A 12396-nucleotide genomic window follows, 5' to 3' on the forward strand; every position below is an offset into this window, starting at 1 on the left:
GGACATATAATTGGAATACCATAAAACGCTTTTACAGGAAGATGTTCTTTTTCAGAAAGGAAACATATTCAATTATGATTAGTTTGTGGTATATAATCATATTTTAATTTTTGCTAATACTTCACAATACAATATACATATTAATAATCTCTAATACAACTGTCTTTGGCTTCATATTGTACATCTCTTTGTAGTTGCAGCTGATTGATGACGTCACGTAACCATGGTAACTGGTAAGAAAAGAAAACACAACACAGTAAGGAAAGAAGACGAAAGACGTTTTTTTATAAAAAATGGTTAAACAAATAGATGATCTTCTAAGGAAACTAGGATGGGCAGACGGGTTCCATATTCCAGTAGCAAGTGATGAAAATAAAGCTCTAGAAAAACAGGTAACACGAATTTTATGTTTTTCATAACTCACAAAACTTATTACAAGTGTTCACCAACAAATGATACACATATCATTGCCTTTAAACAATCTGTGTTCATAGGTTGAGCAGTGTATAAAAAAGAAAGGTGAATTAACCATTCAGTATAAGGATCTCACTGATCGAGTGAATTCACTCATGAGGTATGCTGAAAATGTTAAACTTGAGCAGCAACAGAACCAGGTATGTATTCTAATCAAGTACTCTTTGTTTAACTATAACTATTCTGAAAGAAGTGATAATGAGATACCAACTATTTCAGGCTATACTTATCGCACATAAAAGACAAGTGGAGACAGAGGAAAACCTTTACCAGCTGGCCCGGGCTGAACAAGACAGCTATGAACGGGAGTTGCGACTCATAAGTAAGGCCTTTCATGAGCTTGGAGAGAGACGAGTGGCTCTACAGGTATGTCAGAATGGTGTTAAAGGATTTTCTAATAACAGTCCAATAAATTGAGCAAAGTCGTCAATGTAGGTAGATCTTCATGTGCATCAGTCAGATATTTGCAAAGTCTAGCAAATATCATGTTTCTAGTAGAACATTTCTCAGAATTGCTTTATGGTAATTTATCTTTCTGTGTGAATGTTATCACCATTTCTATGTGTGAAATTATTTTGTCCCTTTCAGTACAAGTATGTAAATGTTTCTAGTAACTTAATTTTTGGACACTTTATAAACTGCATCCTCCTTCTGTATCCCTGTGTTAAGAACACAGGTTTCACTTCAGTGTTGTAAACCAGGAACTGCCATTACTTATATAACTTTTATTTTCTGTTTTAGGTGGGTTAGCATTTAATAACATGTTTAACAGTTTGCGTATTGCTTGATATTTCTGTATTGTATTCTTTAAATTTTCATCATATATTTAACATCTCTTATAACTGAAATGTAGAATTTATACACACTTTTTGATTTTTTAAACATGTTGCATAAAAGTGGCTTTTATATAAGATCTGAAGTTTTCATGGTGATGAAAGTTCAGATTATGGTCTTCAGGTTTGTAATGATGTGTAATCTTGTAGGTGGTTAACAGTGTTTTTGGAAGAATGTTTATCTCCATCTTCAGGGTAGAGTTGGGAGTTTTGAAGATCACAGTTCAAAAATGTTATGCAGTATTTCCTTTACACAAAGTTCTGAAGTGTGACTGAAGTTTTCTTCTTACTTTAAATTTTTTGCAGAATGGAATCATTACTCACACCGAGAAACTAGAGAAATTAAAAGCAAATGTGGAATGGGACAAGGATGTGTTGCGTTGTTGGGAGGAAGACATTGCAAGAGACGATGAACACAGTCAGCTACTGGCAAGATACATGACTGAGGATGAGAGTAAAGTGAAGGTGAGTGACATTGATTGAGTGTGGACTATATTTATTGTCTTTATCAGTTGAAGGAAAAACACATACAGACTGATTGATCAACTGCAGAGGCTTTCAAATGTTGAACTGTATGGAAACATGATCATAATCGTTAAGAATGTAAATATTTGGAAGGAAGTGAAACCAACATCTAGTGTAGTGTTACTTATGGTGTTGTAAAGAACTCACCATCATGATTTGTTTGTAAAACCATATTTTTGATCATATTATATGAATTAACTCCCCTTTTGCCACTGATTATGACCTCTTGGGGTCAAAACGCGTTTGGCACTAGTGTCATTTGTAGTGTTAACAGTTTGTTTGCTTATTTTTATATTCTACTACACTACATAGTATGCAAAGTTTTAAGATAATGAGCTTGGTTCTGCAGGAACTTGAATTGACTCGTCTACAATTATGTCAAGAAGTGGAGGAAAGAAACCAGCTTCTTAATCAAATTATTGGTGATGAACAATCACTTCAGCAAGTATTGGATCAAACAGCAAAGATGTTTAGACAAGCTCATAGTGAACGTCAAGAACTTATTAGCCAGTGGGAAGGTTCAGTACAAGTTCTACATCAGCGGGACCTTGATATCCACAACAAAGTCCAGGTATGAATGTCTTATTTGTTTCAGAGTTCTACTTAATTATATTGGAAAGTACATGCTACATATATTCATGAAAGTATGTACAACAAACCAGCAAAATCTTACCCTTAGTCATACATTGTCACACTTAAAACAATGGAGCTGTTTTCTTTCCATGAACAAAGAAGAAAGTTTAGAGAGACTGCATTGTAAATGTAGTGTAGATTCACCTTTCTTTTAGCACAGAATTCACATCTGGAACTTTAGAAAACAAACCTTATCCTCATGTGTAGTATACTGGTCTTACATCATTGCTTACAGAAAATCTTCCTTTCTCATGTGTTGTCTGCATAAATGAATATATAATGAAGGTGTCATGTCTGACTTCATGTTGTCTGAGTTTATTGAGTGAATTTTGATGAAATTGGTATTGGTGTCAAGGCTTCCCTATAGTTCCCTGGGCCTTTTGGAAGTATTAACCACTTTGACTGGAGTGCTACCATCAGACTTTGGTCATTTAGGCAACCTGGTCTAGGCCTCCTTAGGCTTGGGTGATGTCATGTGGCCCATTTGTTGTTGGGACCCGATACCACTTTGGCTCTCCCTTTCTTTGAGCTTCCTTGTTGCACTGCTAGAAATTTTGGTCTTTGTCAGGTGGAGCTGTCCTACATTCAAGGCTACCTGTTGAAGATCACCATCCTCCACAGGTTTACTATAATTACTTGCTCCCTGCAATGGTGTTCACAGAACTACTGGTTCCCAAGGAAGTGACCCTTGTAAATGATAACAGGTTTCTCAAAGATGAGTCCCTGCTCTCAGATGTCTGTTCAGCCATCTCAGGTCAGTGGATGTTATCAGCTGCTGCCTTGTGCCCCGAAGGGGTCATTAATGACACTGGTATCACCAACTCAGCATGATGCCTCACACTTTGTCTTGATGGACCAAAGCCCTGTTTTGTATGATCTGAAGCTGTTTGTTGTCAGAGATGTTTGCCCCCTCCATGACGAGAAGACCAAGAGTTGGATTTTGGAAGGGAGCAGACTAGCCTATCTGTGACTTGCTTCTCTATGACCCTCTTTTACACAATGTGATATTCAGGGAAAAGAAAAACAGCAAGAAATAAATACCAATTTCTCGAACTACAAAGAAAGGACAAAATTTAACAAACTGTAAATGTACTGGAAAAGCAAAAATTCAAATAAACATTTAATAAGACTTTTCAAAGAGTAAACGAGCTTTAGCAGATTTAACACTTTAAAGCCAAATATAAAAAAAAGAATTTAGTACATTAGTCTATGCAATTTCCACTATAAAAAAATGATTAAACATATACCAAATTATCCTTGAATTACATTCGACGCATGAAAAACACTGGCTGGCTGACACCAGTCTATAATTCTCAAATACAAGAACCTTGCATCATATGCATCTCAAGCAGTGCAATTACATGTTTGCCAGTCAACACAGAGAAACAGCAAACAACTAAAATATACTGGAAATTACATAACATGTTTTTGCTCACTCTTTGCCCCTGGCTGACACAGATTTTTGATACCACAACACACACGAAGATAATCACAGAGAAAGTTTTAAACATATTGACAATAGGAAAACAAAGAGGCTGTGCTCAGCTATGCCACAACTGATATCCCCTCACCAGTAAGAGACACAAAACAGACTTGGCATGTAAGGGAAAGGTAAATTCTGATTGGTGAGAAAATATCACACCATCCATTAGGGATAGATAGAAGGAATGGGGGACATAATCACAGAAAAAAGGTGAAGAAAACAACCAAGCAACTTCAGTACACAAGTTGGCAGCCATATTTGGGCTACCTCACATGGACAGTCCTGCTCCAGTAGAAATTAAATGGTGTTGCACTGTACTGAACTTATGTTTAATGATTAATTTGTATAGTCACAGATACTGGTGTATGGTGGGTAGCTGGGGTGGTGATTTACCAAGGCATTCCCTTTGAAATTACATAGGGAGTTATGAAAACTTTTTTGGGAACAATGTGAGAGTGGTGGTATATAGAGGAGCACCATATCACAATTTGACTACATGTTCTCTTCTTTTAATTCTGTATTCCTTAATAAGGCCTATTTTCCCCATCTTTATTGTCAGTTTTGTGTTAATAAGCATGAAACTCATGTATGTGCTTTGACTTGTCAAGAGACACCACAGACTATAATAATTTTGCCTTGTATGTTTTCAGGAAATATCCATGTTGCACTCTGAGTCACAACAAAAGGTGGAAATGCAAAAGGAGCAAAGACAGTTTTTTAGAAATGAAGTAAACAATAACAAGGAAACTGAGGCTGACATCTCAGTTATCACGCGTTCTACCATGAAACTGCAAAATGATTACAAGAAATTACTAACAAACGTTGATGACTTGGCTAATGAAGTGAGTGAACTTCTTTATGTATACCAATTTCACTAAAAGCTGTTTCTTGTCTCCTTTCCCTCCTTCACTCCAACCATCTTTTAACACTGAAGCAGTTTCTAATCATCTTTGCTTCAGTGTGTTATCAAAGGTAAAGTGCCATCCAGTGAGAGAAGAGAGGACTTTGTCTCAGGTAACGACTCTGTTGAGACACGAGCCATTGCAGGTTCAGCCACAAGCTTGAGCAGGTCACTTAAATGTGTGCATTACTAGAAGAGAGTGGTTTGTCCTATCTCTATGATGCGACAATACCTTACTCCGGCACTACACCTGATCACAGTTTATGATTTTCAGTTTGCCATACAGGCAGCAGTAGAACCAATAGAAATATCACATCGGTTATATTATTTGTAGTTGACATCATGTCAAACAGCAATATGGTCAGTTGGCAACATATGAACTTTGTGTGGAAACAGTAGCTGAGCAGGACAAGATGAAAATTGGTTTATGAATAGAAGCAGAAACTTCTGGATTGTGCTATACTACCATATTCTCACATATGTTCATCACCAGCACCTTTGCTTACACAAATATTTCTCATCCACATCATTATCAGCAGTTCACTTTTGGTGTTATTGTTCAGCTGGGAACAATGCGGCGCACTTTAGCAGGATGTGCTTCACACCTGGAACACCAGCGGCATAGAAATACAGTATTGGCCAGTGACAATGTGGCCAAAGAAAAACATGTTAAGGAACTGGTTGACGTGGTGCAGAGGACTAAGGAACGCTTGGAACAAGTTACTAACAGGACTGTATCTGCCTCAGAGAGGACACAACATTTGGAAGACATGATAAAGGTACTTTAAAATTAGATTTCATATACACTGGTACTGAGGGGATTTGTTGTCTGTGGGTAATTCACTGGAATAACATTTGTAATGGACATTACAGGTATAATGAAATTGTAATTTTTATGTATCGGTACTGAGGGGCCATGGTGGTCTCGGTATATAGCATGAAAATTTGGAAGAGATGATATCAGAGCAGTGAAATTGGAATTTTTAGGTATTCTTCTTACTGTAGGTTCAGCAAAAAGTATCTTATGGGCACATCCATGTCTGTCCATCACATTTTCCTAGGAGGCTGGCAACCAGCATGACTGGAGTTTTTACTATCACATATTGAAATTATTACTGTATATAAACTTGAATAAGATTTTGAAAAACAAATGGGGAAATATTTTAAATTACCACAACAAAAAATACATCTGTTAAGACAGAATTCAATTACCTGCACATATTGAGCAGGTCCAGACATGCCTGTCTTGCATCATTTAGTATTTAATTGATGGGTGTGCGTCATAAAATGTCTGTAGTATTAGCAGATCTTAACAGGTTTCATGTGGTGTAGGCTCTCTGACCTGAAAACTTGACAGCTCAGTGTAGTGATGGGTCCGACTAGTTCACTGTACCTGTTCCACACAACTCCAGGATTTAATTTGTTCTCTAATGATGTCACTTATAATTATTAATAAAATGTACAAGTATGATGTCTTCGTCTATGGAACAGAATTTTATAGTAACTTGTACTTGTAAATTTTAGTTTATTAGTTCATACTTTTGTGGAATATGCCCCCTCATGGTCTGTTGCTTGCTTAATAACAGGCCTAGTATTAAAAACTGGGTATTTCTTTGGTTTCAGAAATATTATTTAATATTAGTTCACAGTTAATTTTACCAATTTTGTGTGTGTGTGTGTGGGGGGGTAATCAGTCACCAAGATCCTGAGTTGTATCTGAAATTGGTTTAGTACTGTCTGAAAATACAGTAGATAACATAGCTGGAGTTAACATGCACACAATGTGAGCCAAGTAGCTCAGTCAGTATAGCTAGGTGATCGGGTTTGATCCTGACAGAGGCAGAGAATTTTCTTCTAACCTCAGCATCTAGACTGGCTCTGGGGTCCACCTAGCCTCCTGTCCAATTGGTACCGGGGTTATTTCCCAGGGGAAATGTGCAGTCAGGGCATGCTGCTCACCATTCACCCCCTTCTAGTGCCACATTGGAATATAAATGGATGGCTTTACATGCATATAGTATATTAAAAGAATAAAATACTGCATTTTGAAAAATATAAGGCCAAAGATCAAATTTGAATACCTTCAAAATATAACTGTGCCGAATGTTTAGTGTAATAGGTCACTGGAAAGGGTATTTTATTACCTCTAAAGTTAGCATAAAATAAGCTTTGCATCTCAATTTGCCCTTTTTTAGACAACTTATGCTCAAGAAATTTGTTTTGTGACAACTTCAGGTTTCTACTCTCAAAAATATAGTGGCTATAAAGCAGTAAAATTTTGCAAAATCACTCATCTCCATTCAGACTACAATCTCACAAAAAATCATTCAGTCCGCAGGGGTCAAATTGGAAATATCTCTTTTCTGTGTTGATTTGATGTGGGTTGACCCAAACATAAAATCATAGCTTATCAATTTTCTCATGGTGGCTCATTATACATAAATTAATGTAGGACATAAAATGTAGATCTAATTTTAACTTGCAACTTTCATTCAGAACATATTTTAATACTAGCCATCCTTGTTGAAGTTCAAGAGCAATCCAAAATAACATGTGAAATTGTATTTAACAGTTTTCCTGTGACATACCAAGATATCTGGACTTTTTTTTTTGTTTACTCTTTTCTACAACATGCCATTGTACAAGTACAGTGTAAGACTGTAATTTTGAGACTTACAGGGTGAGGAAGTGGGGTGAAGGAGGAAAGATAGCGTCAGCCTTTAACGCTTTGGACTTCCTGCATTCCTTGCAAGTCTCAAGATTAAAGTCGCGTACTATAGGTATACTTTGGACACCCTTGTGCCTAACTTTTGAAATAGAAAAAATCAAGAAGTTTCCAGGTTTGTCTGTCCAAGAGGAATATTTTTTATTTGTACACACCACTTCTGTATTGTGCCACTGCATAAGCCGACTTCCCTTACCTACATTAGTCTATCGACTAGAGGCTCCTCACCTTGGAGACCTGCTGCGGATATGGGTACGAACCGGCGCGACACTTTTGAAAATAGGGGGAAAATGACAAATTTTCTGGAGCTGCCTCTCCAAGATGATTTTTTTTTTCTGTGACACAGCATTGTATGTTTCTGTGGTTAATTTTGTAAACAGAGAAGGTACACACTTTTCCTAGGTTTGTGTCTGCAAGAGGAACTTTTTTTATTTTGCACTTTTTTATGGTGCACTGTTTGTAAGTCATATCATTTGGAAAAAATGATGGGACGAACAGATGGTTGGCTGCTGTAATGGATTAAATGAAGCAGAAGGAAAAATAATCACTGACTATGTGCAGTGTATTATGACTGTTTTTGTAACAATAAGTTTGTATCTGTAATAAACAAATACTGAGGTCTATGAAGTATGCAAAATTACAAACAGTACATTTGAAAGATATGGGTAACTTACTAGAATACACTTTTATATCTTAGTAAGATTTGAGATTTTCATGGCTGTGAGTCCAAAGATGGCTGTCTTCTGGGTTGTTGGGCCTGATGATGTTGGCGGCAAGGACCTCTGAAACGTCAGGAAACTTCTACCAGACTACACAACAGAACAACCCAGAAGACAGCTATCTTTTCACTCTTGTTATCTTCTGTGTGGTAATGTGAATTCAATGCCTAAATTATTGAAAATAAAACAGAATGACAGTGATGTAAGCTGTGATGTAAATTGACTGGATTGACAGTTATGTCTCCAGATAAGACAGTTGCAAGATGTAAAATAACTTCATAGCAGTAAGTAACTGATAAATAGAAAGAAATGTCAGTCTTTTATTTGTGTTTCCTGACTTATTTTGAGATTATCTCTCTACAATAACTGTGTTTATTCAGTCATTCTAGGATATTTATTTTGCAGGAAGAGCTGTCTAAGACACTGTGTATGTTTGCTTTCAGTCTGAGGAAAATAAAATAGACATCTTGGTCCAACAGAGAAACAAATTCAATGACCTGCTGTGTCAAATACAACAAGAACTGTGTGATCTTAAGAAGCAGGAGGAACAACAGCATATTGACATTCGTGGGCTGGAATCTGCAAAAGTTCAAGTTTTGTCCAATATTCAGCAAACAAAGAAAGACTTTTTATGCCAGACGGAAACTGTTTTCAATAAGGTAAATCATTTCACATGAATACTTTACAGTAATGTTGACAATAGGAAAGAATAGATGCCAGCTTGTACAGTGACAGTGCTGAGGCAAACCTGCACATGTGCAGTAAATTTCTCCAGAAAAGAAAACTTGTTTTCTTTCTTGGTTTCTTATATGTATCTCTAAGTTTGTTGTTAGCCTGTTATTGTTGGTTGCAATGCTATTGTGGTTTAGTGTTCTATGGATTGTTCCAGTCATGTTTCATGATCAAACTTTTATTTTCCTTGTTCACTTACTGAATGTCTTCCTCTTAGTCTAGTTGCAAGTACCTCAGTCAGTCATATAAAAGATAAGACATACATTAAACTTGAGTTAAATGGGAAAGTGTATTGCTTTAACCACCATTATCTTGTCTTTTTTGTGTAATTGATGTATTCATTATTACAATATGTACAGGAATTCGAGGCCCAGATGATTGAGTCCCGTATTCTTCGCCTCACAGGTACAGGTCAAGATGCTGAAGAAAAAGAAGCTATTGAGAAGAAGATTGCAGAGCTGGAAGAGGTCTTGAGTGAAAAAGTGGCAGCTTTAAATTTACTTACAGCCCAAAATCAAAGACTGGAGGTATGCCTGTCTGAAAACACAAGAAGTTAATATGCTTTAATTTATCCTATTAATGCTGCTTTTCCAACATTTTTATAATTTTAATCCCTCATTACAAGTTATATTGGACATAACAGAATAGGGTTCGGAGGTTGACCAAGGCACTCAAAGAAGATTCAGCAGAACTAGAAAACCTGGCAGGCAAACGACAAGATCAAATTCTGCTAACAGATGGAGGGCAGAAACAACTGAAACTCGACCAAGCTCATAATCAGGCAAAACAAGTGGAGGAGAATGTTCTTCGTCTCAGGGTGGTTCAGGCTGAGAAGGCAATTGCTCATGAAGGAGACAAAGTTTACTCACTGGAGAAGCAGAAGCTTGAGTTGGACACTGTAAGTTCTAGTACATTCCAGTGTGTTGTTATTAATGATATATGCGACTCTAAGTTTAATTCTAAGTACCTTTTGTCTGTTGATTTTCTAAAAATATGGTGTAGGATTGATAACATTCATGACTGTAAATGCTTGCAGTCTGGCATTCATTCTGTGTAATTCTGATGATCTTAAAATGATATGGTGCATTAAGTGACAAAATTAACTGTAACTGTCAATTCCCAGCTCCTGGCAGGAACTTCATGACTCACTGCCAGGTGCTAATAGCAGTTGCTGTAAAAATGATTCACACAACAGTGCAACTGTGTCTAACATCATGTAAAGTATTGGCTACTATTGTGTGTGTGTGTGTGTGTGTGTGTGATACATACCAGAAAAAAAGATAAATAAATAAATAACAAAGAACGCAATGAGCACAACAGATGATAACTAAAACTATTATATTAGAAAAAACAGAACCAAATACATATAGTTAATGCAAACACATGGGGAACATGGTGGTTACATACTGAACACAAAATAAGTCAGAAACTACAACACAAATTTAGGAAAACACTAGAAAAGCAAAATAAAAAAACGTGGAATGCTAAAAGATATCAAAACACAGACCACATATGCCAACAATGACATCCAATACCCTACAGTACTAAACCAATCGAATACAAAATTTGCTAATAATGAGATAAAATTATTAGAAAAGGGTATGAAATACAGTCTATACATAAAACAAAAACTGGATTGGAAACTCTTTCCATTGAAGTGGAAACAGCAATTTGTCAACTACATTTGCCAATACAAAATTATTACAGGCTTGTAGTCACAATGAATCTAAAAAATTAATAAAAAATATAACCCTAACAATGATATAAGGAACAAACAAGAGTGGTTCTGTACACCATATACAGCTAGAGGACACTTCTATCCTCTCCTCAAAAACCGACTACATGGATCGGTTAATCAGGGAAGCCATCGAGATCGAACTACATCCCGATAACTTTAACAGGGAAGATGGACTTCACCTGAGCCGGTCCTGGAAGCCTCTTATTCACACACTTCGAGGACTCCGAGAGCGAGCAAGAGTGCGCCGCCAGAACCAACCAGACCACTAACATGGCCCTTTTCAGGGCCCTGATCCATACAACCAAACTCACCTTTCTCTCTCTACTTTCTCTCCCTCTCCCACTCTCGCCCACATGCTACCATTGGTCCACTCCCATACCTGCTCCCATTGGCTCGGGGCAGGCTACACCTTTCACTTCCCGGCCTATAAACCCAGCACCTCACACCCTATTGGCATATTCATCGCCCTGATGGCGGAGGCAGTATGACCTCTGAAACGTTGGTTAACATCGACCAGACTACACAGCGCAATAATCCAGAAGACGGATATCTTCATACTCACCGCTGTGAGAATCTCAAGTCTTACATCATAAAAGCAGACAATGGAAAAACATTTTTCATATCACCCTTTAAAACATGATTTCCTTCAACACAATAAATTCTAAACTAGTACCTGAAAACAGTAAAACATTTCCTTAAAACACAAGATGTTATATAAATATAATACAAATGGAAATAAGACAACATGAATCCTGCAGCACCAAACCTACATGCAACGATAAAATTACATAAGGAAAATACGCCCATTAGTCTTGTAGTAATTGGAAGAATTCACCAGCATAAAACATCAAAATTTGTAATAAAACACTAAACGTAACATTAAACCTACCATATACATACAGTATCAATAATTCTGCTCAACTAATTAGTGATTTTAAATAACATAAATTAATGAAAACACTGGAGAATGCTCATTCAACATAAAATACATTTTTACAAACATACCACATGACTTAACATACATAACCCATGAGACACTATCAAAAGATAACAGAAACTTAGCAAACAACATACTACATATATCTCTTCTGTAGATATTTGTATGCAGCAAACTGCAATTTCTGGAGACATTATAAGTGTGCTTTGTATGTCACCATGTAGAAACATAATATGTTTACAAATTAACACTAATTTATTGTGCAAATTCAGGCTATGAAGGAGCGAAAAGTGGAGATTGGCATGCATAAAGATATCCTGTTTGTTCAGAAACGAAAGTTGAATGAGGATAGATGTTACCTAATAGCTGATATAAAGGCATGTGAAACCAAAATATGCCAGCTGCAGAAGAAGTATGATATTGTAATGAGTTCACTTGGACAGTCTGAAAGTGGAGAACAACTTTCAGTTACATACTTCAAAATAAAGGTAATGTAAATGATAAGAAAAGAAAGTGATATTGTTTAGTTTCGTGTAACATTATGTTCTCTTGCAAGGAAGAATGTGCTCCAAATAGCAATGCTCTCTCTCTCTCTGTCTTTTTTTTCTGAGGCTTGTGGCTATGAAGATATGTGTTGAATTTGAATTACTGTTTTATCATTAATCATATTATAACTTAAAAGTTAAGTTTGTATGG

The 12396-nt window shown here is 36.5% G+C and overlaps 1 protein-coding gene across 1 annotated transcript in view; it reads left to right on the forward strand.

Annotated features, from left to right (window-relative positions):
- Positions 1-4: 4 nt before the first annotated feature.
- Positions 5-12396, forward strand: part of LOC110834510 (coiled-coil domain-containing protein 39) — a 28757-nt gene continuing 16365 nt past the window's right edge. Inside the window, exons 1-12 of the mRNA XM_022073743.2 lie at positions 5-88; positions 195-392; positions 495-614; positions 694-840; positions 1614-1772; positions 2182-2403; positions 4599-4790; positions 5413-5628; positions 8737-8952; positions 9385-9552; positions 9669-9923; positions 11973-12188. Coding sequence (XP_021929435.1) covers positions 294-392; positions 495-614; positions 694-840; positions 1614-1772; positions 2182-2403; positions 4599-4790; positions 5413-5628; positions 8737-8952; positions 9385-9552; positions 9669-9923; positions 11973-12188 — 2010 coding nt within the window. The 5' untranslated portion in view covers positions 5-88; positions 195-293. The remainder of the gene's footprint in view (positions 89-194; positions 393-494; positions 615-693; positions 841-1613; positions 1773-2181; positions 2404-4598; positions 4791-5412; positions 5629-8736; positions 8953-9384; positions 9553-9668; positions 9924-11972; positions 12189-12396) is intronic.

Source organism: Zootermopsis nevadensis, unplaced genomic scaffold (genome assembly GCF_977971745.1).
Source record: "Zootermopsis nevadensis isolate Lab colony 2312 unplaced genomic scaffold, Znev_1.0 Znev_ptg000011l, whole genome shotgun sequence".
Lineage (NCBI taxonomy): Eukaryota > Metazoa > Arthropoda > Insecta > Blattodea > Termopsidae > Zootermopsis > Zootermopsis nevadensis.